Genomic DNA, 26,471 nt, shown 5'->3' on the forward strand with positions numbered 1-26,471 from the left:
GAGCCGCAGAAATACAATCGCTGGCAGAGACAGTGAGGACTGGTCTCATTCACTTGAGCTTGTTTATTAGAAAGCCACTGCTGCCACATGCAAATGTAAAAGCCTTAAACAGAAAAGCATATTTTGCCTTCATCCACTTTTGTCCATTCACACCGTCACTCAGCCACATCTTTTTCTCTCCTGCTTTTCCCTCCATCCTTATCGGGTTCTTCCTCTCTTTGTCTTTGTTACCTTTTTCCTTCCTCCTCCCGAGCCTCCTGTTGCTCAATTTTCCATATGCTACTTCTTCTCTTGGCCTCACGTTTGCTTTTCCCTCTCAATTTTTTTCAAGCTTCTACAAGCAGTTGCACAACATTCTGGGAGGAAAAAGCTCCCTTTTTTCTCCAGCAGGCTTGATTGACAGCACCCCTTGCACGCTCTGCAGTAGTCGTAGTGTGTGTGTGTTTGTATGGGATCCATGCATCTCAGCATCGTCCTGTGCCTTTTAGAAGTTTAACTGCAGCATTTAGTCTTTTTGCAAGAGCCTGTGTAGGTATGTTTTTCTATGTGTTAGTGCTTTGGGGAAACAGAGCTACAAAAGCCAGTTCAAAGGTTGCAAAAGAGCTTTCACACTCATTCATCTGTGGACTGCAAGCACATGTGCACGCACGTACACACACACACACTCACACGTGCGTGCACGCAGACGCAGGGGTTGTGTGTTGACTTAAGAGTTAATGAATGGATGATTGAGGGCTGCAGGGGTTGGGGAAAGCAGTGCCGTGGAAACAACCCCTCTTTCCCAGGAAGGGAGCACAGAACAAGAGTTAGAGACAAAGAAAGGGATGGAAAATGAGTGTCTCAGAGGCAGAATGAAATTCAGAGTGTGTGTGCCGAAAGCCCAGGGGGCTGTGGGGCAAACTACTTGAAGCAGAAGCATTTGAAGCCCCTAATAAAGCAAGTAGCATGTACTTGACAAGCACCCAAAGGGAAAGAGAGAGGGAGAGAAGCAGCTGTTGGAGGAGGAGAGTGAGACAAAGAAGGAGCAGGGGGCTGTCCTTACTTGCTCTTCACTGAGAGGACTGTATGTGGGAGGAGGCAGAGAGAGAGCTGGAGAAAAGAAGGGGCACATGAAAGAAAAAGAGCAAGCAGGGAGCAAGCAGTATGTGTGGTGTGTGAAGGAGAATACATCTGAAATCCTGTGAGTGGTTTGCATAGTTGCAGGCAGCCTCTTCGCCAGCCTCTCCTGCGCTGCACAACCTGGGCTAAGGGACCATGCAGCAACCCTGGACTCTTCCCTGGCTCTGTGCTCTCCTGCTGGGGCTGATGGGGTTCCTGGTGTCGGGCTCAGACTTCCAGCATCACAAATACGAGGACATGGTACGAGCTCTGTTTGCAGTGCAGAGCGAATGCCCCTACATCACGCGCATTTACAGCATCGGGCACAGCGTGGAGGGTCGCCACCTCTATGTCCTGGAGTTCAGCGATAACCCGGGCATCCACGAAGCATGTAAGTAACACCTGATCCGTCGTTTGACAGCCCAGTGACATGCTGTACAATGATTTCATGTTGTATTTTATCCCGAAGTGGATAATTGGCAGAAAACGTGATGGATGGAATTAATTTAACAGCTTAATAATTTAATCCCAACTCCTCAACAAAGCTGATAAACATCTGAAAATGATATGAATCTATGATAGATTTTAAATGCACAACCTGTGCTACTGGTTCCTCATCTGTCTTGTACTTTTTGCCACACACAATGAGAATATAGCTGGCAGAAGACAGAGCAGTCTGCAAGGGGCTTCGGTTTTGTCTCAAGCTTTCGATTTTGCCTTTATGAAGCCGAACCACTGTGTTACTTAACAGTGAGGAGGAAAAGGTGAAATGATCCCGAACTGGCTGCTTTGAACATCACTGGCTGTAAACTGAGGAAAACTCAAAAGTGAAAACAAAAAAAAAAGGGAAAAAAAAGAAAAAAGTGAAAGAATCGAGTCAACATCTGTGATTCATTTTGATTTTTCTTTGCCATCCGACCACTGACAAAACGTAGCAGATGACAAAGAGATTCGCTTTGAGCCAACAAGGATTTAACCCTGAATACACTCCCACAAAAACCACTGAATCAGCTCTTCAGGTATTTAGTTTGTAAATCAGTTTGAAGCTACTGCCTGATTATCTCCAATGTTTGCATTGGAAATTGGCCAAAATGTCATATCAAGGAAATGCTGTGGAAGATTTTTCCATTCTTGCATTTAAAAAAAAAGCTTGACAACTGAAGGGAATGCTTTTTTGGCTCCAGCCAAGCCTGCTTTTTTTTCTGTGTGTTTGCATACTCAGAAGCTTCCTTCAGTAGAATTGAAGGATGTAGGCCTGTTCTGTCGCAAGGTGACCGAGGGTGAAAAACAGGAACTGAACACTTCATGAAGGGGGAGTGACCTGAGGTGTAGTCTGGGTCAAGCCTCCTGCACTCTGTACGAAGTTCATGTGTTTCACATACTGCTGAATGAGTGTGTGTGGGTTTTCTTTCTTTCTTTTTAAACTACATGCTTGAGCCAGCGCTGTTTTGTGAACTCATGGCCAGTTGGAACGGTGCTAAAGAAAAAGAGGGGAGTTGCAATGCCCAGCATGCCATTTGGATGCCTGAAACAATTAGTAAAGGGCACTGACAGATTTGAAAGTATCAATATCTCACTGATGAAAAAAAAAAAACACAAGTGCTTATTCTTTGATGTGATGGTTTTAGTGTCAAATTTAGTGCAAATTTGTATCTAGTGTTAAGTCATAAGTCTGCCCTTTGGCAGCCGTGCTTGGGGGTTTTTGCTTCCCTCAGCAGTGATTAATAAAGGGATCCTCAGGGGGAAGAAACCCTGCACAGAGAGCAAGGCTGATAGATTGGTGGCAAATACACATAACAATGGCAGATAAACTCATCCAGATAATTCAGTCAGCACAATTTCCAGAGCTTGCGTCTGTAAGAACATCCTTATCAAGAAATTTCTGCAATTGTGGCGTTCTGCATGTGTTTCCTCAGGTCATCTGTTTTAAATATGGTACTTGACAGCTCTGTGTGGCTTTTTTCTTAACTTCGTGCCCCCTCTGCTTCTCCACTCCCTCCCCAGTGGAGCCCGAGTTCAAGTATGTGGGCAACATGCATGGCAACGAGGTGGTTGGGCGTGAGCTTCTCATCAAGTTGTCACAGTTCTTGTGCGAGGAGTACCGAGCCAGAAACCAGCGAATCATGAGGCTGATCCACGACACGCGCATCCACATCCTGCCTTCCATGAACCCCGATGGCTACGAAGTGGCTGCCAGACAGGTAATTTGAGTTTCAGGCTTAGACGTGCCAAAACAAAACTCCCTCTGGGACGTCTCTGGCTGTGTTTTTTCAAAGAAACCGTCTCCCGCGCAAAGAAGGAGAAAAAAAAAAATCTATATTTTCTTTTCCCTTGGTTTTGTTCTTGGCAGTGGAAATATTAGAAATGTTGAGGTCCCTGAGTGAAACTAAACACCTGCGAGCCACACGGCTCAATCCATCTGATAACGTTTTTGTTAAAAAATTCTTTTTGGATTTTTAAATAAATACATGTTTGTGTGTGTTTGTGTAAGACGAGCGACTACGAGTCAAACAGTAGTTGATGATTTTTCTCCACCGTTTGCTTGCGTCTGTAATAATCCCATCTATCAGCTTCCCAAGAAAGCCCCTAACTTTGTGTCAGGGGTAATTATGGGCCGTGAAACAACTGATACACACGCAGACTGCTCCAACACAAATACACACACAGTCTCTTGCTGGCTAATGATATGTCCTGAAGCGACCAGCTTCACATGACAGTCCCTCTCTTTGCCACTCAGACGACACATACATACTGCACTGTAATTAGTTGCGTCAGCAGATGTTTGGGTGCAGCAGCATCTGTTCAAAAACGGCAAGGCAGTTTCATTTTAAAGCATCCTTGGCGACTCAGTGTTGTGATCAAGCTTTTAGGGAAAAAAACAACAACAAGAAGAAATCTTATCAGAAAATGTAAGCTATAGACACCAACATACAGGTCAGACAGCTCTTTTGGAAAGTCTTAGAAAGTCTCGCACTGAAATACAGAGGAAAATCAAACCAATCAAAAAAGAGCTTATTAAATTGCCCCTTTGCTTTACTTGATATATAAAAACATATAGTGACATTTAAGATTAAAGGTCCGAGCTAAAGATGCAAACAAATAAGAAAATTTCAAGGCACTCATAAAATAAAACAAGTCTACAGTTAGTGATGCCCCTGTGATGCTGCATTTAAGCAAAACAGACCTTTTAACTAAACTGAAATGTTAGCATCCTAACATGCTTGCAATGACAGTGCTAACTAATTTGATGTTTAGATGGAGTATTGTTTACCATGCTCACTGTAGTGAGGGGACAAAATGCTGTTCCCTTTAAGACAGCTTTCTTCTGATTGCCTGTCCCTTGCAAACAGAAGGCATAACAGCAGGTAGGAGGGGCTTCTGTGCCCACAGCAGGTGAACCTGCTGTCTATGACATCATTAAGATCCAGCAGTAGAAAAAAAACTTGAGCTTTTTGCTTAAAGTACTTTGACTTTCAGTACTTTTAATCGATTGTGACAGTGGATCTGTCCGGCTATTAGCACACTCAGTACCATGGATTTGTTGCACGGTCTAAAAAATCCGTTTTAGGAAAAACACTTGACTGTTGTTGCTCTATAGATAGCCTCTAAGGACTGGGGAATAATAAATTCAGCTTTGTTTTACTGCTTCCGAGAAATTTGAGCTCATAACTTGACCTCAGGAAACCTTAACGTCACAAGCCAAAATATGATCATTTAATCATTCTGGTGGGAAAGAGCAAGATTACTCACCAGTTTAAAAAAATATGGGTTTTTTTGTGATCTGTGCATCAACAGGGTCCGGAGTTCAACGGTTATCTAGTGGGTCGAGGGAACGCCAGAGAAATCGATCTAAACCGTGACTTTCCGGACCTGAACGCGCTCATGTACTACTACGAGAAAACCAAAGGACGAAACCACCACCTCCCCCTCCCGGACAACTGGGAGCATCAGGTCAGTTCTGCTGAATACACGGAAACCGTTTGAGGGTGTATGTGTGTGTTAAAGTGTCCGTGTGTGTACGCAAGTATGTGTGGCTCGGAGCATATGTGGGTGAGAGAGAACGAGGGAGCGAGGAGGAGGATGGATGAGTGCATTTATCATGCTCGTGTGAGCGTGTGAGCGAAGCTGAATAATGAGCAGCTGTAACATAGTTGGGTTATCTTGGCTTTAACTTTGTTGACATAAACAAATTCATGAGATCTGCACTGGATGAGATTCCAGTGCCAGCTGTGTCTTAGCTAAATAATAAAAAAAGACTATATATTTAAACTGTGAGTAGACTCAGTAGACTCCTTGGTAGGTTCTCTGTTTCATTTTGTGACTTTTTTCCGTGTGCCTGTATAGCCTAGACCTGTTTGCTTATCTTGCATATCGCAGGCTATAGCTCTTAGCATAGACACTGTGGTTGCCCTCATTTGGATTTGGAGTCTTTGAAACATGAAACAGGTGGGGGAACTGGCAACCTAGCTCAGAAAACTGGAACAAACTGAAAGCGTTGGTAAGTCATATAAGTTTGTATATTTCTTTAGATGCTGGAGCTGAGAAAATGCCCCAAGAAGAAGAAGCCCCCCCGCACAACAGCCTTCTTCTTCTCTGCATCATAACATGTGATTAACTATATGCACTGTTTATGAGGACTTTGAGCCTCAGCTAAACATTTTTTGGTTTTCATCACCATCATGAGAAGTTACAGTGACCCACTCTGCGGCGTCAGAGTGTAACTGTTACCCCGAGGCACTGGCTGACTCCTCACTTTGCTGCGATTTTACCCAAAACCGTCTGCACATTGCCATGTCTGCACTATGAAAGCACAGATGCTCTCTACATAGAATAGAAACTATATAAACCTGCCACACTTACACGGTGACTGAGACTAAGGAAGAAAAATGTGCCTCAGAGTTTCGGAGTAAGCAGCAGAGTTCAGATTGGCTGTGGGAGAGACCTGGCTTCATTCTGGGTGATTGAATGGCCTTTGTAGCGCAATGTGTACTTATTTCAGATCACTGAAGTGTAAAATGAACAGTGGAGAGTAACATGAGAGTGCGTGCTGTCAAACAGTCCACTAGCCTGCCAAAAAGTACATTTTAACTATTAAGGTCAGATCCTTGGGGGTGTCTCGACTGCAGCCTCCGTTTCAGTAGGGCTGTTGTTCATAGTTTCCTTGAAAAATAAAATTCCTCCCTCTTAAGGACAGCCAGTTTTTATTATAACTGCTAGATAGCTTCATGTTTTGAGAACTGAAATATGAACCCAAAGTTGATTATATCTCGAACCGTCCAAATTAAAATACTTTGGCTAGATTTAGTGATAGACTGTAAAGAAAAGATGGATGTAATCAGCGTGGAAGTGTCTTAAACATACATATAAACCCTTCTTCTTATGGGCAGTCCCATCAACTTCATCGACTTAGGTGCAGGTGTGGAGGAGGGGCGGGGGTATTTCAGCTGTCACAGGGCAAGAGGTGGGTAGAAGCCTATGAGAAAATGACCCTCATTTGGTTTATGACCTCTGTGTTTTCCTTATGCATTTATGGTCTCACTTGCTCGTGTCAAGTCTTATTAAATATAACATGTTCACTTTGTAAATTATTTATTAGGGGGGGAAAATGAAACAGGCTATGCTTTAGGACAGGGTGTCAAACATAAGGCCCAGGGGCTAGAAATGCCCAGACAAAGACAAGGGTGTAAATTTGAGACTTTTAACTGCATTTTTACAAGTTTTACATTGCAGCTTTTCCTATTAATAAAGCCCTTCCCATGGACATTCATACTAGCTACACTAAAGTAATTAAATGATACAGTCACAATCAACTATAGACATTTCTGTTGGTCTACTGTAAAAAAAAATGAAAACCTTTTCTCTGGATTAGCAGTGATAGTCTGTTCTATATTTACAGGACAGTCTGCGCAATGAGCTACCAAAACCTTTTCTGTAATTTTACACGTTTAATTCTTATAATTTAAAACCAGAGTCGTGCTGATGGATTTCTTTAATTTAATACAGCAGCATGTTTGTTACCATATCAGAAACACTGAGGTGAACTCTTGAAATTGCACTTCTTTGTCTTATATTAAGACATCTCATGGATTAAAGGTGTAGTTTACTTCTTTATACTGACAGAAATGGAAGTTTCACTGGTCCAGTTAAACTGGAGCTGTATATGGCCCGCAAAATGAAAAATAGAATGAGTTTGACATCTCTGCTTTAATCCAGTTGCCAAGTGGATTGCAAGCATGCAATGTGCTTGATTTCAGTTTATGAGGAGTAAATATTATCCTTTAGGAAACAAAGAAAGTCATATCAGTGCTTTAAAATGAATGCGTGATTGATTTCTCTTCCCTCAAAATAACTCTTTTCAGTGTTTTAAGCAGTTTTGACAGGGCATATCATTACACAGAGGTGGTTTCAGTGTAGTTTTCTTTTTCTTTCCCTTCTTTCACCGCTTTTGTTCCCAAGCAAAGGTGGAAAATTGTGTTTTTTAACCTCTAACTGCAAATCCAGAGAGCCAGGGAGTCTGGACATATGACTGTCTCCTGATGCAGAAACACAAAAGGGTAACTGTGCTTGTCTTACAGCTGCTTCATTTATGCTGGTCAGGATTACATTCTCACATAAAGCCTCAAGCCCTGCAGGCTCGAGAATGCAGCTTTTACTAATTTAGCTAAGTGATGAAACTTTCTTCACTGGAACAAGTGCAAGACTAAACTGAGTGTGCTCCGTAAGATGTGGTAAAATAAGACTGAGAACTGGGCAGCAGCACATTTTCCAAGTTTCACTTTCATTTCTCTTAGAAATGCTTTATTTACAGAGCCCCAGAAGAGCCCGACATAAAACAAGGCTCCTTTTGCAAAAGTATCCACTGACATTTGACTGGCCTCCAGAGGACATCCCTCACCCAGTGTGAAAACTAACTTCAGACTGTCAGCGATCCTCTAAGTGATCCAGAATGTTTGATTTGCTTCTCTTTGCATTTAATATGGGGTAGTATCCTCTGTTGTTAGTAGAGCTCTTTAACACTGCGATATGGCCGTGTCTGTCCTCCGTGTGTAACCCTACACCGCGGTGACAGCTCTTACTTCAAAGGATGCACAAGTATATATAAAGATCTACAGATAATAAATTCCTGCCGGCGTTCAAAACGGGAGCCAGACTTCTTGGTTACAGCTGCTCTGTTCAAGGTCACTGGGCTCTGATCAGCCTGATTATTCTTGAACAGAGTCAGACTGTGTTTATTGTCCCACATACCATATTCAAGGAGAGGTATTACGCCTCGTCTCCAAACGTGATAAATGGCTCTGAGAGTGTGAGGAGAGTTAACGCTGACAGAGAAAATAAATGGCAGCCCCAAGTGGAATTTCAAGGTCTGCAGCAATGCAATGGAGATGCCATCTGGCTGAGGCTGATCCCGTTCATGCAGAATTTGATGAATTAATTAGCAAAAAGACCTTTAAATCAGTTTGCATATTATGAATTATATGTACACGTAACTGTACCTTTCCACTCCTTTGTTGCTAAGTCCAGCTTCAGTTTGTGAACTTTGTATGTTCTGATTGAATTTATCATAAACTGAAATGATTGGTATTCTTTAACCATGAAGCTAACCATGCCTGATGCAGTTAGGAGGAGCTCGGTGAATCATTAAATGTGCTTGAGCAAAGTAGAAGATTCTTTAAACTCTAACCATTTTTGCAAAATGATTAAATGAAAAAGAAAGGCAGAGAGAAAATATGTGCATAAGGCAAAGCAGAAGAAACCGGGGTTTGTCCAGATAAGCAGCCAACCAGAGAAGCCAGCAGCTTCGGGTGAAAAGAAAACCAGATGTCAACCCAGTGATGTTATTTGGGAAATATCTCAGGTGACGTAAAGACTGTACGGGATCCTGAAGCATAACTTATTTGATGATTTAGAGACATTTTGACAGGTTCTCAAGTGGGATTAGATTGTTTCATTTGGGGAATTGGAATAAAGATGCATGCACGTGGTCCTGCAAGTACAGTAAATCCTAAATGTCCTGCTTCCCATCCTCCCCAGGTTCAACCAGAGACTTTGGCTGTGATAAAATGGATGCAAAACTACAACTTTATCCTGTCAGCGAATCTTCACGGGGGAGCCGTGGTGGCTAATTACCCCTTCGACAAGTCGAGAGATGGCCGCGTTCGAGGACGGACCACCTATTCGGCCACGCCTGATGACAAGATCTTCAGAAAGGTGTGTGACAGATTAAAATTTCCAGATGTGACACACGTCATACCGTCACTGTCTGTTGTGTGCGTATGAAAAACGTGGACAAATGGGCCCGTGTGCTTTTGTGTGTGATGACAGTTGGCGAGGACCTACTCATACGCTCACGGCTGGATGCACAAGGGCTGGAACTGTGGTGACTACTTTGATGAGGGGATCACCAATGGGGCCAGCTGGTACTCGTTGTCCAAAGGTGAGCAAAACGTCTTCTCCTGAGCAAAAGGGAAGACAACAGAAATGCATAGTAAAAGCACAAGAGACTCACTTGGAGCAGTCTCTAAATTATTACTGAGGCTGGCTTTCGTAATTGAATTAATGGTAATTCAAACTAAATTATTTACACGCTGTTTACATCTATTTTTGGCCAGTGAGTCTGCATCTGGATTTGTATTATGCTGCTTTGGCGCCACAAAAGTTAGTGCTGCAGCTCAACACCAACAACACTAACTGTTGTTCTGACCTCTTAGGTTTCCAGAGAAGTACTGGTTGCCAACATTCCAGTATGTACAAACTCATAATATAAACAGCTACTTAGAAAGTAAAGTATTACACCCCCCAGACATTTTGGAATTTGAAGGCCAAAGGAGATAATAGCTAAATTATCAGCTTAAATAAAAATAAGCTGAAAAAATGCCCACAGTCCACTATCCTACATACAAAACACATTGTTCCTTGCCTACATGCACAATTTCCATGAGCTGTGGAACAATCGCTGTAATCCTCCTTCTAAAGAAAGACAAGCCCATCTGAGTGATGGCTTCCAGCTGTCATTACCTTCAGCATGAATGAAATGCACTGACTGGCTCGTAAGGCACGCTTCCCCAGTGTCATCATTCCCTGCGCTTGCCTTAAACCCCCTTACCTCCTGCACACTGCCAGCTGCTCTAGCAGTAGAGCAGCGGACAGGGGGTGTAAAAGCCACCCATTCAATGCGATCCGCACCATCAGCAGGCAGCATGCAGCACTCTGAAAAAGTCTTGAGTCACCTCTAATTTCTTTGTATTTTGCTTCCAAGAAGCCAGACCTTGAGCAGTAGTTCTCCAAGCTTTCTGAAGGTCTTTCAAAGTTCTTCTTTAGACTTTTTATTTTTAGTGGAGTCTTTGTACCTGAACATTTTCAGAGGAATGCTTTTCTTTTTTTTAGTTGACTCCATTTTTTTAAATTTGATTTTTCTGGCAATTATTTATTTCATGGTCCAGGCTTTAAAGGGTTAAAGTCTACAAGGCAACCTTAGCGATAGTGGTGACAATTCCTCTTTTTCTTTAAGTGAAGGATCCTTTAAATTTTAATTAAGCTGGAGAGGACCTCGCCTTTTAGTGAGGTTGAAACAAATCATACGGCTCAGCTGGCCTTCCCACCGCTCTTTTTTTTTTGTTTAAAATCCCATAAACTCTCTATAAATGGAACTGAAGCTTGAAGAGAGTTTTGAATTTTGTGAAATTTCTTGTTATAGCTGAAAACATGCATTCATTAAACCTCCTCCTCATCCTGGCAGAGACCCTCTCAGGAGTCACACAGCCTTAGGCGCTCGCACGAAACTTAAACTCCTCACCCTCTCATGGTTCGCTTAAAGGCTGGAAAACTTGTGTGCTGCTTTTTAATGAAAGCTTACAGTAATACACTGTTACAGTAATGAATTCTTGGAAGCTAAAAAATACCAAGTTTATCCAACTCTTTGGGCATATATTCAGTTTCAGCTCAGTTAATCTGTAACTGCAACAATAACAACCCCCATTTCTTTGATGCGTAAGTCCTGATCTGGGCTGCTCTGGTTTCTCCACAGCAGTGTGAGTCTGATGAGCTTTTCATTTGAGTCATGCGAGCTTTTGAACTGACTGAAAACGCCCAGAGTCTCACTTAGAAGCAGCATGCTATGTTTATTTTACCAGGTCTTTATGCTCCAAGTGTTATGTCGGGGTCTGTGGGGTTACATATGAACCTTCCCTCCCTTCTGGCTCCTTGTACATTTGTTTTTGATGAAAAGTGGAGCCATATTGTAAAGTCAAAAACAGAAGATTTTTTTAAAGCAACTTATACTCCTAAAATTTTGAACAGCTCCCTTAAGAGGCAAAGAGTGGTGGAAAAAACACTTTGAATCTATAAATATAGCTAATGTGTCCTGTTGCAAAGACCTGGAAATCTAAAGTGAAGAGCCACATTAATACATTTATTGTCCTCCTAAAATATTTATCTGTGTTTCAGGCATGCAGGACTTCAACTACTTGTACACCAACTGCTTCGAGATCACTCTGGAGCTGAGCTGCGATAAGTTTCCTCCGGCATCAGCACTGCCGAGAGAATGGCTTGGCAACCGGGAAGCGCTGGTTTCATACCTAGAACAGGTTTGCACATGACAGAATTTGGCAGAGTTATACTGAAAGACTATTTAATTCATTGGAGCTCAATGCACCACACATACACAGCTACACTATTACACATAAAAACCCGACTGCCAAGAGTCGTGAGTCTGCTGCCCTGGTGTCTTGTGAATATTGGCAGTCGCCTCCGGGATAAAGTGACCAAAAAATTAGATGCGTGAAATTCTGAGTAATATGAGTAATCTGACTTTTACCTTGCTTCGAGGATGAAACGAGGCCGTGGTCTGAGGCCAGCAACATGTCCTTTATTCCACTGAGATTCAAAAAGTGATGCTTTGCCACTAATAATGTTTCTGTAAGGGTGGGCTCCAAGTTGCATACACTTTTTGCAAAGCACTGATTAAACAAACTAAACTGGGCCTGCAGATGCTGTTCTGGTCTTTCTTTAGCTGCTGAACACTGCTGAGCCTAAGGAGTGTTAATTAAGTCTGAGGTGTAGAAATGTAGCTTAGGATTCTCTCATATTCACACGTATTTATTAGCACATACAGTATTTTCTTTTAAAAAAAAGTCACATTTAAAGTATATTCAAGTATAATCTATTCTCTCGTAAACATTAGGCAATAGTTTTTACCAAAATGCAACTGAAATATATATAAATAATCAATCATTTGGGAAAATATGTTTGGTATAAACTGAATGTATACCAAGAAAGGACATTTCATTTGAACAGATTCCATTAAATCTAAAGTTTTGTAACAAAATGTACATGCAATCAAATCACTTTAAGTCAGTATTTCAGACTTTAGGTTTCAGGGTTTTGAGCGTATGTGCTAATAAATATGAGTAAGTGCAGAAAGCTTTGAAGAAACTTTCTGGATGAGGTCAAACATCTTCAAAAAACGTAAAGACGTTCAGTCACCTTCCTTTTTTAAGCTCTTAAGACTACAGACAGCTTTACACATCAAACAGATGATAGGAAACCAATTTCCAAACCATAGATTTTATTAAATATACTTCAATATTTAAAGTATGTACACGTTTCGTCTTTTCTCAGGTGCATCATGGGATAAAAGGCATGGTGTATGATGAAAACAACAACCCCATCAGCAAAGCAGAGATCTCAGTAGCTGGCATCAACCATGACGTGACCGCAGGTATCAGGGACTTTTGGTGTATATGTGGTTGTTATTTTTTTTCTTTCACTCCAAAACTTGATAGGTGTGGAAGCTGGATTTATAGTGACTGATTGTCTAGTGTCCCAGCCAGTGAAATAGAAGACCAGTGTTTGATAACATCCGGATCAGTGTGTCATTTCAAAATGAGACAAGGACACATACTGCATGACTAATGGCAGGCACTAACAATAACTTCTGCATGAATCAAATGCCTTGAGCAGCCAGAAGTTGACTTTGAGTCTCAGTTCCATAAAAATATGATCCTTTGGAAATGAAACAGAATGAAACAAGACGCAACCTCTACAAGACTTTTAGTGATGTAGCTAAATTTTAGTATGATATCCAAATTTTAAAAGTGCATTCAATCCTCACACGCAAAAGGACAGTCGAGTGCATCTAATGGTGTGGTGTGGAAGTCAAGCACAGATATAACGGAGCAAGTCACCCTCTACTGGTCAGTGGTGGAAATGCAACTTGAGAGAAATTAAAGTCACATACCAAGACGTGCAGCCTGTACACTCACCAGCCAGTTCAACAGGTGCACCTCGCTAGTACAGGGATAAGCCCCTTTTTGCCTTTAGAACTACTTTAATTCTTCATGCCACATATTTAACAAAGTACTGCAAACATTACTCAGAGGATCCATATTGGCATCATGGCATCACGTGGTTCATCATCAGTTTCCAATTTGGCACCAACAACTTACTTTATTTAGTGGGAATTATTTTTTTTATGTTAAAAACTACCGTCATTGTCGACATATTGGTGGCACTCCAGGCATATGTTTAATTAATTAAGATACAGTGACTGTACGAGTCTCATAATTTTCCTTATATGTGCTCCTCCAGGAGTTGATGGCGACTACTTCAGACTTCTGTTGCCAGGCACTTACACTGTAACAGCCTCTGCGCCCGGTTACCTCCCTTTCACCAGCACTGTCACAGTGGGACCAGCTGAGGCCATACAGGTTGGTTTCTGCTTGTATGGTTGATCTGACCAAACTTGTGGTTATTGTGTGGTGTGTGCTTTTACGTCTTCTAAATAAACTAACTCACACCTTTTATTCCATCTGGTCCCTGACAGCTTCATTTTTACTTGAAACCAGCACCAAAACAAAACCTGAAAGTGAAGCCGCACCACGGCAGGAGGAACCTCTCGTCTCCTAAAGCCCCCTTGAAGCTCGGCCCAAGATGAGGCATGGACAATCATTTAGATGGCACACAGTCATAAACAAATACACAGAAGAGCTCGTACAAAAAACATACACATGCATACACGTATGAATTATGTAAATGATACACGACCATAACATACCTTTGTAGTCCTAGCGTCGTCTATTTCCTTTTTGGGTTTTGTTTTTCTGTATCAAGAAACTGTTGAAAGGCTGGTGTATTTATGCAACAGTTTTAATTTGTATGAACACAGCTAGCCTGTATTTGTAAAGGATATTTTTTTGGTTTTGATTACAATAATTTGATGGTAAGTGAAAATGAAATTAAAGAAATGTTTTTACCATCTGTATTTAATACCTCTTTATTATTGCTGGTTTATTGCTCTGAAAAACAGGGCAATAAAAAAAATGCACTCAGGTACACATTTAAAGCATATAATAGATATTAATACACTGATTCGCTGAAATGGGCATGCATTTTTAAACATTTTGCTTTTATACACACAGTAAGATGAGGGTAGATCACAACACAGACAACGGAAAACACAGGGCTTAAATACACAGAGGGAGCAATCAGGGAATGGGAGACAGGAGGGAAACACGGCTGGGGCAAATCAGGGCTGACAAGACAAGGGAAGCAAAACCAGACACATTAACATGAGATATGGACTTTCAAAATAAAACAGGAAACACAGACTGAACTTACAGACAGACTCACAAGCAGACACTGCAACAGAGGGAACAGAGACGTGGGACCAGGGCAGACACAGACACCAACTGGACACAGAACAGAGAGAGTATGGAAGCCCAAACTTAAGAACTACAAAATTATAAACCAAGAAGAACCGGGGAAAATCCAAAACAGATACCAAAGCAGAAAAACAGAAACCAAAACCTTCACAGTAATAAACCAAGATGAGAACACAAATAAAGGTACAAAACTAAAAAACACTCAACGACCCAGGTACCCTAACAATCAAAGGGAATTGTTGCTGCAGTTGCAGTCATCTGACTTTACATCTTGCAGCAAAAGAAATAAATAAAAAATACATAAATCTGTTTTAATCATTTATTTTTGTATGAAAGTGCCTATAAGGAGCTTTATAAGGAATTTCAGTAAAATATTTATTTTAGAAGTTAAATATAATAAATATCATCTTACAAAATGATAATAAATTTCTATTTATTCTTTATTTACCCTTTTAACTCCTGTTTTAATTTATATTCCCATTTTTTATTATATTTTTACATTTACACATTTCTTCATTTATTTATTTTTGTATTTCTTCTCAACAGACTGTAAATTTTTCCTCAAACTAAAATATTTATTTGTTTTCCTTTCTCACATAGTTCTGTTTTATTATGCAAGCGAGTCTTCCTCTAGTCAGGAGAATGCTAAAAAACAGAGCTGATTAATCTATTTAAATGAATATTTATTTATATTTATTTTATTTATTCATTTGGGTTCTTTAGGACTATTTCTGTGTGTGATGGAAATAATATATGGACTCATAGGAAAATGTGCATTTCAGGGTGCATACAGTAGATGTCACTGATGCATAAGAAACAAAGCAGGACTTAGTAAAATAGTTACATATTCTTTAATTTGAATTGAATTTCTCAACAAAAGGACACCTTTGTTTTTTTACTCCAAAAGATATTCCCTCACACCGGATTTAGATGGGTCCAAACTGTCCCACAGATGTCACCGCACATAGAACATGTTCAAACTTCAGGGAGCCCTTGTTCCCATCATTTGTTCCCATCATTTGTTATCATTAAAAGACACCAATCCCCTCAGCACAGTAATGTTTCCTTACAGGGTAATGATGATGATAAGAATAACCTAAAATTATTCCTGCCTTTATACATGTGGACCGTGGCAAAGAGTTAAATCCCCTCACTTTAGAGTTAGTGGCTTAGATGTTTAATTTCTCACCTGATGGTTTTATCTTCATACAGATTACAACACTGTTATAAGTACATTTGAGACGTCTGTGATGTAATGTTGTTACTATTTAATTTTGTATGGCAGCAGGATGCACTCAGACACTAGTTTTTGATACTTGTAGAGCTGACTTGTTGTTATTTATTTGGTCCTATAAGAACTCACTGAAGTTTGTCTATTTGAGACAAATGAACAAACTGCTGATCAGTGTAGTGCTTCAAACAAATGATACACAACAAGCTAAAGTCACAAGACTGAGCCTGCACTTCCTGCAGATGGCAGCAAAGGATGCCGTTAGGTGGAAACATAAACGCCACTGACATCATCATGTTTCATGATAACATTTTGTAGGCAAAAAATTGTTGTGTACTTTTATATGTTTTGTTGACCAGAGAACAAACCTCTAAACATGTTTTTCAAACTGGAGTCTCAAACCTGCTCTTTCAACAGGTTTCCCTCAGACAGGTTGAAACTAAAGTGAAACTATGTATGATTTATGACACAACAGATTTTCTGGTTCTATTATGCTGACCTAAAATTCACCTTCAATTCTTTTTTGCTGTTAACAGTTGACGTGTGTGTGGGGCGGGGGAGTATTCTGCTCCAGATAGATACTTTAAACACTACTGCCTTTCTGTGTCATTCCTGTAACAGGCACAACACAACACAGCACAACACCCTCTCTCTGACAAACAGGAAAGAGGAAAAGCGTACTTCACCAGGCATTCTGTGAATTTATGACCCCGACCTTCCACAGAAACATGAGGAAATCCATAAATAGTTAAATACAAAGTAAAAACAGTAGATTACTGTAATTCAGCAACACATTTTATAAGTGATAATGCACTGAGAATCGCACACGTTCGTATGTTTCTTTGTGTTTAGTTTCTGATCTCTTCTGTTCTTTGTATTTAGTTGATGTGTTAAATTTCATCACCCAACTTCAATAAGAGTGGCATATGTTTTAATAAAAACCAGATATTTCCCCTTTTTTATTTTCTGAAGAGAGAAAAATGAAATGGTGCTTGGATCACACGACTGCACAGTAATCCTAAAATCAAAAAATGACTATTGTCTGCTTGAGATTACCATGTGACGTTATCATGTGACATTAAAGCTTTTGTTATGGTAAAAATGAATCATAATAGTCATTAATTCATCCTTACTGACATCAGTTCACGGATCAGTCTGGTAACTACAATAACTTTTCTTTTGGCCAGTCAACCATCATAGCTCATGTTTCTCAGAGGCAACACAATCGGATGTTTGTGTGACAGCCAGTGTATTCTCTTCACACAAACCATTGTAGTGACGCTTAACTGGCAGGAAAATATTGAAAGACAACAATAGACCCACATTTTGCCCTTGGATGAAAGTGGCTACTGTGAAAAGAAACAAAGCTGGCGATTCATAACTGGTTAATGATCTGGAGTGTTCCCAGCTGTAGTATGCATGTGTGTGTGCACGTGGGGTTGCACTTGTGTAGATTGGTTAAATGTGGCGTCAATGAAGCCCACCAGCGGTCCACCAGTGCCAGGCATCTCCCACACTGATTTACCCACATTCAATGAGTCAGGATGATGGAGACGTTTAATCCATCAGCTAATCACATGGCAGCAACTCTGTGCATTTATGCATGTAGATAACACAACCAGCTGAAAGGTGATTTAGTTGATCCAAAATGCTGCAGCAAGAGTACTGACAGAGATTAAAAGACAGAGAGCTTTTCTTCCATATTGGCTTCCTGTTAAATTTAAAATCCTGTTCCTCACATACAAGGTCTTGAATAGTCAGATGCTATCTTATCTAAATGACATGATAGTACGGTATCACCCCATTAGAGCTCTTCACTTTCAGACTGCAGGCTTACTTGTGGTTCCGAGAGTGTTTAAAAGTACAATGGGAGGCAGAGCCTTCAGCTTTCAGGCCATCTTTTGTGGAATTAGCTTCCAGTTTGGATTCACTGTAGGCTGCTGCATTCCCATGATGCATTGAGTGTTTCTTCTTCAGTCCCCTTTTTTACTCACTATGTCTTTATACACTTCTCTGCATTAAATTATTAGTTATTATTAATCTCTGGCTCTCTTCCACAGCATGCCTTTGTCCTATTTTCATCTGCTCACCTCCAACTGGTTGCAGCAGATGGCCGCCCCTCCCTGAGTCTGGTTCTGCTGGAGGTTTCTTCCTGTTAAAAGGGAGATTTTTCTTCCCACTGTTGCCAAAGCACTTGTTCATAGGGGGTCAAATGATTGTTGGGGTTTTCTCTGTTTTTCTCCGTTTTCTTTGTATTATCGTAGGGTCTTTACCTTACAATATAAAGCGCCTTGAGGCAACTGTTGTTGTGATTTGGCATTATATAAATAAAACTGAATTTAAAACAGCTGAATTTAATTAAAAAGAAATCCTTGGTCGTGTCAGAGGACTATGGCCAGATTGCTTTGACCTGAAAGAAAGGCAACAGTAACTCAAATAACAAGTCATTACAAAAGAAGGTTTGCAGAAGACCAGATGGCCTACAGCAGCAGAAAACTAGGCATCCACTCCTGTCGGCTAAGAACAGGAAAATGAGGATAAGATGCAAATGTCCTCACCACAATTCGCCTGAGGTGATGATTCTTGATTCTTGAGGTAAACATCATGGAAGCATGGATCCATCCTGTCTTGTATCAACAGTTTAGGCTGCTGGTAGGGGTGTAATGGTGTTGGGGATATTTTCCTGAGTATTGTTGATGATGATGTCCATTCCTATATTATCAAACTGGTTTCTTGAATAAGACAAGAAACAAAATATGGCAAGAAGAAAGTGAGTTCAGCGTACTCACCAGATCTCAGGCTAAAAGAGCACCTTTGGGATGTGGCGTATGGGAGATTCACATCACGGATGTGCAGCCGACACACATACAGTAACTGTGTGATGCTATCACATCAATATGAACCAAAATCTCTGAAGAATTTTCCAAAACATTTTGTTGAATCTTTGCCATGAAAAATTAAAGCAATGCTGATTACAAAAGGTGTTTCAACACAGTGTTAGTGCTTCTAATAAACCAGCATAAACAGAAATGGTAAGCATTTCTGTTTATGCTGGTTTAAGTCCATTTCTATGTAGGCGACAGTGTGTCCTCTCCTGTATCGTTTCCTTTTCCGTGTCCTCTGCTCAAAGCTAAAGCATCCAACTGACTGTTTCCTCCCATTGTTCTGCATATACAAGATCACATATGAGGAAGCTGTCATTACTGCAGACGCAGCAAAACCGATTTCACACCACAACACCGTGGCTGAGAAAAAATCTACCCAACATATAATTGCTCATGCAGGCACTATGATTTTCTGTCTCTAAAAAAAGATTTCAGCATCCTAATGACTCAAAATGAAAGAGCTGCAGTTTGAGGAGACAGCCACATAAGAGGATACTAGTAACACCTTCCTGCTGGGTGTCAGAAAGCTGTATTAAACTAAATTCTCCTTCTTTACATTTACTTCTAGTCCCAAAACACTTACCACATTAAAGAAAACAATCTCAACAGCCAGGATTAATTTCAGTCAAATGACTTGTGCGGTCACCGGATAAAGAAAGACGGAAACTCACAAGTTCCAAACTTGGGGATGATGTTACTTCCTAAAACTGCTGTGAACACTTTTTTTTTTTTTTTTTTTTGGTTGGTTTGGGTCAACGTCACAGTACAAACGAGTGCTGACCTGTGGTGGAATGAGATTGAAGAACTGAGAAAGCATTGGTATATATATTCCGTGCCTGTAAAGGAGTTTGTTCTGTCTCTCAAAGGGCTTCTACAGGCAACATGTGACTGTATTATTAAAGCTGATTAAAATGACAAGGTTAAGCAGCAAATTCTAACGTTTGGATACATGGTTTACAAAAATATTGCCTATGCTAGTCCAAGAAGACCCTGAAATTAAACAGAATTAAAGATCTTGAAATTTAGAGAGCCACTGTAGTGGATTAAATTTGAAAAACTGTAATCAGCCAATTGACTGATAATTGAAAAAAAAAAAATACTGGATGCTGTCTGTTCTTGTCTAATAATAATGTGTCATATGTAAAAATGGCCCAGGTGGAGGTAATTTTCAGTGATCTATAGATATAGAGAGAGTAACTGTAATAAAATACAATACTGGATACAAATTATAAAAAGACCCAAAGTTTCAGATCATGAAGATAGAATATGCACACGCCAAGAATATTCAGGCTTTAGACTCCTCAGACATTGAATTTCCCGCAATTTTTTCCTGTAATCGGCTCTGTATGATGTCAAAGACAGGGAATGACCAGCCGCACCCATGTACTGTTTAAACCTTCTATTTTGAAAGAGCAACCAATCAAAAAACTTGGCTTAAAAGGGTGGTCTTAACAAGAGATAAGGTTGCTTTATACAGTGGAGTAACCTAGGGGCTGCTAAATTATTTGTATTTGAAATATGACTCATGCCAAGCTACTCTAGCTGATTTCAGGAGTAAAAATATCAAAATGTGTTTAGCAAAATGTAAACTAATGGGCTTCTGTACTGAAACAGGCCCCAATGGTTATCACGTATCTATTTATCTATAACGTGATCTATTTATTTTAAATAAATAACAGTGCACTCTGCTAACACTACTTTTGAAAAACGTCATATAAAGCTAGAGTAAGTAGCCCGGTTGCGCTAATCTTTTCAGTCAGGCATCAGCCGAGCCACCCGCGGGTCTGTTCGGGAAAAGTGGGTGGTGTTGAACATATGTAGGCATGGAGAGGAGAGGCGCAGAGCAGCTCGGCTCTTCTCGTGGCTAATGTGATGACAGCTGATTACATCGACACCCGCAGAGGACCACAGCCGTGCCGCTTTCTGCGTGTCAACATGTTCTAATGCCCGCAAACAAAACCACGCAGCTCTTCTAGGAAATAATGACTCGGCGAACACCTCCGAGGCTGTGGGACGCGTAGCTGTTAAAAAGTTGCGGTGTCGTGGAGAAGGGCAACTCCGCCAACACCGCACCACATCACCAGGCTCGAGAAGTTGGGTATCTAGTCTGACTGGATCTAACGGCCTGGTCCCAAAAGGTAAGCAAAGCGCACTGAAAGTCAAACTTTGACTGCTACACGGTGCCAGTCCAAGTTTATAAGCATAAGGGTTCAGTTACATAGAAATACGCGGGTTTTCGTCTATAGCCACGACATCAGTTTTTTCTCTACTAGACCTGAGACTTTTATGATTTGTTCATTGAACTGTGCGCTCTAATAGCGGCACTTTTGGGGTGTACCCCATGCATGGCAGTCTGCAGACACGTCCTACGGTGTGTTAATACGCAGCTATTACTCCAACGGACTACTGACGTGAGCTGAATGAGTGATGGCAGTAAACACAAGTGCTGCAGACTAAATAATCCCCCCGCTGTCTGTCTGTCACCTGTGGTCGTCGTTGTCAGTTGTTATGCCATGTGAGCGAGATCAGCACACACACACAACGGTGTTTCCATCACCTCAGAGGATATAGCATTAGTGATTTACCCCCCAACTCTTGACTAGCGTTAACGTGAAGGGGGGATTTCTTCTTGATCTTTTAAGAAAGTCAATCACCCACATTGTGATTTTGTAAACAGATGTCCTCAAAACGAGAACCACAGGCGACATTGTGGTCTGACGTAAGTGCACGGGATGTTCAATGTTACATCACATACTTCCGAGATTAGCGATATTGGTCTTTTATCGATATGTATATAATAGCAATAATGTAACTTTGCAGATATCTTTGTAGATAAAAGTTTGATAACTTAGAAATAAGATCTGAGCGTGAAGGCTGAAAGATCACGAGTTTTTGTTTCTGTTTTTATTTATTTATTTGTACCTCTGAGCTGCTTTCCAAGTAGTTTGCTGCTTGAACTACTTGAAGCTCTCCCGGTTTAGTAAAACAGGCTGTATACAGATGTAGAGACAAACAGTGCTGTATATGGTGGACCAGTGATGATACCAGTTTTCAAGTTAACAAAAAATATGATATTGTTATTTCACATAAATGAGGTGTTTTAGGGTTATATTTAAAAAGGAAACGGATCTGGTCATTGTTTATTACCATCCTAGTAACTTACCATGAACATGTAGGTTTCTCTGCCACCTTCTCTGCAGACAGAATAACAATAGTCCACTAAACAACAGCATCAGAGCCAAGCTTTAATTTGTTTTTTTCTGTAACAAAAAGTTTTCCTTCACAGGAAAACAGGAAAACACTTGATTCTCAGTACTGTTTTCAAGATGATAAACTGAGAACAAAAAATTAAGATCATAAACAAAAAAACCAGTAACATCATAGCACACTTTTTAAAGTTGTCTGGCGTAATGAAAAACAAATATAGTAACGTTAAGTGTAAAGTGTGAGAATATTTTTATCTGGTTTGAGGTAGTGCTGTGTTTCCGGTGACTTGGCACCATGTTTTGTTTTGACGTTACTCAAATAGAGTTGGTAAAGTAGGCTGCTGCTGTTTCTGTCTAGCTGCTAAATTGTAGCTGGTAGATTTTTCTGGACTTCAAAAGAAACATAAAATTTTTTCAACACAAACATTTTTTATTTTTGGTAAATTAATGCTGTCTGTAAATGTTACAGATAGGTAGCACTATTGAGGTTTGATTGCTGCCTGTCTCCAACATTTACGTTATTGTTTTATTATTATACATAGCTACTAGTCAGCTATGTATAGTACTAACAGATGGCTAATGTGGCTATTGGGTAATTGGTAATGGTTAAACAGCTGGTGTTAACCTGTGCAACAGCCAAGTTACAGTAAAATACCCAAGTGTTTTTGAAACAGAGCTTTACTGACCTTGCAAAGTACCCCAGAAAGAGCTGTTTAGTGCTGTGAATTGTTCATGTGTTCAGCTGCTAGTGAGGGGAGGGGCTGTGTGCCTGCCTATCTGCAGCCGTGATACTTGAGATGAGGATGGCACTGTTTGTATCAATATTGTTGCAAATGCGTAGCTAATCTGTTCATTTTTTTTACAACCCTTACCAAAATAAAGAGAGCCCAATAGTGTGATGGTTAACACATTCACCTAATTCCTGGGGATTGCATCAGGTGGGGAAGCCGGTGTAAAAACACATGGCGCTTCTTGCTGTGGCGCTTCTTGCTATGGCAACCCCTTGTGAAGAAGAAAGTTGAAAGTACCTCTTTTTTTCCTGAAATATGCAGATACCTGGCTATCTATGGCCAATAGCAGCTGAAAACACACTTTACAGAAAAACTAAGCAAGCGGCTCCTTAGCATTTTGTGTACAACTAAATAGTGAACAAGTAAAGAGTTGGATCTATATGAGAAACTGAAGACACTGCGTGCTGATACGGACGTGACCTGTACTTTACAGGGTATCTATAACCTACAACATAATGTACAAATAGAGCCTCATGTTGAGTTAAAATGGTAATTGAGATCATGAACTCATTAGGAGAGTGTTTACTGAGATCATAAGGAGTTTCGTGACAGACTTGTATACAAACTGACTTCATTTTGCAACCAGAAGAGTCGCCCTCTCCTGGCCACTCCTGGCACTTTCACATTGACTTCACGTTTTAGCATCGAAGGTTGTATCAACTTTTATACATTCTTTGGGCCCCATGGTGGGTTTGTCATTGAAGATCAGTCCTGTACATATACATCCCACTAACTGCTTAACAAACAGAATATTTACTTTTATGAATAAGCAAAGAGTGTTTACAAGAGAGTAACTGTACTTTCAGTTTTAATGTGTCCATTTCCTGATGTGCATGCTTTTACAGTGAGTTAATGGGTAGAGTGATAGATTAACTAGTTCCCTCTTGCGCACCATTTATTGCTGCATGTCTCTTGCAGGACAATGTATGTATTTACTTTGACCGTGCAGACTAACTTATCAACATGGATTCACTCTGCTGGGTTGGTGATGTTTGAATCTTAGTTTATCACCATCTTTGGTGTTTGTTGTTTTATTCTGCTCCATATTTGCATGAGCATAAGCAACAAAAATTGTTATGTTATTTCGGTTTTGCACCTTTGACATTTTTAACGCAGTAGTAAAGTCATGTGCACATGTAGAATCACACCATCGACTGGCAATCAGTCAGAGTGTCTGTAGTCTTTGCTTCAGTTTCTATATTACACCTTCATGGTTAGCAATTGCACTGCTTTGACAGTGACACACATCTGTCAAACATTGTAATCCAACTGAAGTCAAAAAGCTACTAGCTTTAATGAAATTTTAGGTATCTGTTTCTATTATCTTGCCCTCTTTTTTTGTTTACCGTCCAGTCACAATTTTGGATGCACAGAAACTTCCTGCACACTAAATTATTAATACTGGCAACAGGGTCCTATATCAGCAAAGAAACCTGAGATGTTTGACTCAGTTTGCTTGTATTACATGCTGCACAAATGTTATACAGTATTATGACCATTACAAACAATAAAATGCACTCAACAGCTGCTGCACAGTATCCTGAAGGGCAAGTAGCAAAAGTAAAAGTAACTTAAGAAAGCATGGGGAATTCCGTTTTTTCATCCGATTATGAAGTATTCCATCACTTCCAAGACAAGGTATTTCCCACACCTTAACAATGAAAGCATCGCTCGCAGTCTTTGTTGGCAGGAGAGTTTTGGTTTGGTTGGCTTAATGATGAGAAGGATTAGTTATTTTGAACTTGATGTAAAAAAAAGTGAAGTGTCCAAAGGAAGAAATAAAGCATGCATGTTTTGAAAGAGGGAACTAAGTAAATTAAGGCCTGCTAGTGTTCATATAAATGATGATACGAGCCAGTTATGTTGGCACAGTAAGACACATTGTTGACAAAAAAGCTTAAATCTAACAGACAAGTTGGGACGGTCACCGAGGCGGAGAGACTGACAGTAGTTTTTCTTACTTGTAATATGATAGACTAAACAAAAGGAACTCAAAACACTTCACCAAGGCTGAGTAATTTACTCAGTTTGATAGCTGGTAGACATTAAAATTATAGACCTCAAGCTCGGCAATCCTGAATGCAGAACAAAGAGGACAGCTGGTGCTGCTATGATTATAATAGATGTAGCTTTACTCTGAGTAAAGCTACATCTTGTACTTTTTCTTTCTATGACTCATTGTTAACTTTGTTGAGCTTTTACACCCTGTTTCATGCAACCATGTTCATTTTTCTCAGATATCTTCTTGTCATTGCACAATGATTTAAAAATAGGTGTGGTTCGCTCTTTAGTGTTCTTGGCAGAATTTGTGCCAAATTCCTACTAGGCTGGTATTTCAGTTTTGTGCCCAGATGATTCCAGGCCAGTCCCAGTAAAAGTTATCCCAAGATATAATTAACAAACATCAAGCCCCGTAAGGAAAACGCGTTAAAGAAGCATACGAATTGCCATCTTGGAAGTCTCTTTCAGTGTCCTCAGTTCACCCCGAATTGTGTAAAAGTTTGGAGAGAACATGCGAGAGGTTTCACCCTCCATGAATTTATAATATTTCTGCAGGCATGTCATGATTTGATCCCAGAGGAAAGACATGTTATGGAACAGCTCATATGCAAGCTATTAGGAGTCATTCATGTTTTAAGGGTGCGGCATATCCTCGGGTACCTCTCGGGTCCTCTCAGGAAAAACCCTCTGCCATCCAAACACATCTCCTGTATCTATGGCAACGAGGCCTCGGCTCTCTGAGTGCAGTCGTCTGAGCTGTGCTGCTCAGTGTGGAAATGTTTATGCAAACGAGCAGTTCCACCCAGTGTGTGTATACTGCGTGCGCACGTGTGTGTGTGTGTGTCATGCAAGCCATTGATATTCAACACGTGCAGGCTTGAGAAAGGAATGGAAGGACAACTATGTGAGTGGAGTGAGTCATGGGAGGAAAGAAAAAAGTAGTCAGGATGAAGTGGAGTCTGAAAAATAACTGCATTCCCTTGTGGAATGTTTGTGTGCCGGCCAAGCTGCAGAGATGCAGGAAAGCAAACTCAATGAAAATGTGAAGGCGGAGGTGGATCTGGCTCTATGGATGAGCCAAAAAAGAGTGTTTCCACCCAGGGTTTTCCCCTACATTCAGCAGCAACACTTGCAATGTTACTTCAACTTTCCTCATAGCTTTAACCTTACCAGCTCCATAATGGGCATTTAAAATCAAGTAAATAAGTGAAATACTAATTGTCATTGTGTCAAAAATAATTGACTGCAGAAGATTTTGGTATCTAGAGGATTTATAAACAAGACTGGGTTGGCTGCACTGCTGGAAAACATAGGTGTGGAAGATGACTGATATGAAAGGCACCATAGATGGGCTTGTCTTACCATGACCCAGTTAACTGTTAGGAAAGAAAGCAAGTAAGAGCTGCTTTGTATTGCAGTATGTTTGGCTAACCAGAGGATATTTTTGCATAATACTCTAATTTTACAGTCCTCAGACAGATATGACACTGTGTAAGATAAACAGTATAACGCAGAGGTCTCAAGGGAAATTCTATAAAGTAATGACATGGCTTCAGGAGGTGGAGAAGTGCCTTCATTTGTTTTAAAGTCTTACTTTAAAA

General features: G+C 40.4%; 2 protein-coding genes across 4 annotated transcripts in view; both read left to right on the plus strand.

The window, feature by feature from the left end:
* The first annotated feature begins 1,023 nt into the window (after positions 1-1,023).
* Positions 1,024-14,352, plus strand: cpn1 (carboxypeptidase N, polypeptide 1). The gene is made up of 9 exons (XM_003441851.5): positions 1,024-1,489; positions 3,103-3,299; positions 4,894-5,049; positions 9,130-9,306; positions 9,421-9,532; positions 11,542-11,681; positions 12,715-12,814; positions 13,684-13,802; positions 13,919-14,352. Exons 1-9 carry the CDS (start codon positions 1,255-1,257, stop codon positions 14,027-14,029), a joined length of 1,347 nt encoding a protein of 448 aa, XP_003441899.1. The 5' UTR covers positions 1,024-1,254; the 3' UTR covers positions 14,030-14,352.
* Positions 14,353-20,669: 6,317 nt separating this feature from the next.
* Positions 20,670-26,471, plus strand: part of dnmbp (dynamin binding protein) — a 48,848-nt gene continuing 43,046 nt past the window's right edge. For 2 of the 3 annotated variants that reach the window (XM_005471272.4, XM_013269446.3), the window contains exon 1: positions 20,670-21,010. The gene's annotated coding sequence lies outside the window, so the exon portion shown is untranslated. The remainder of the gene's footprint in view (positions 21,011-26,471) is intronic. The other variant, XM_005471273.4, reaches the window with a different exon arrangement.

This window comes from Oreochromis niloticus, linkage group LG8 (genome assembly GCF_001858045.2).
Source record: "Oreochromis niloticus isolate F11D_XX linkage group LG8, O_niloticus_UMD_NMBU, whole genome shotgun sequence".
Classification (NCBI taxonomy): domain Eukaryota; kingdom Metazoa; phylum Chordata; class Actinopteri; order Cichliformes; family Cichlidae; genus Oreochromis; species Oreochromis niloticus.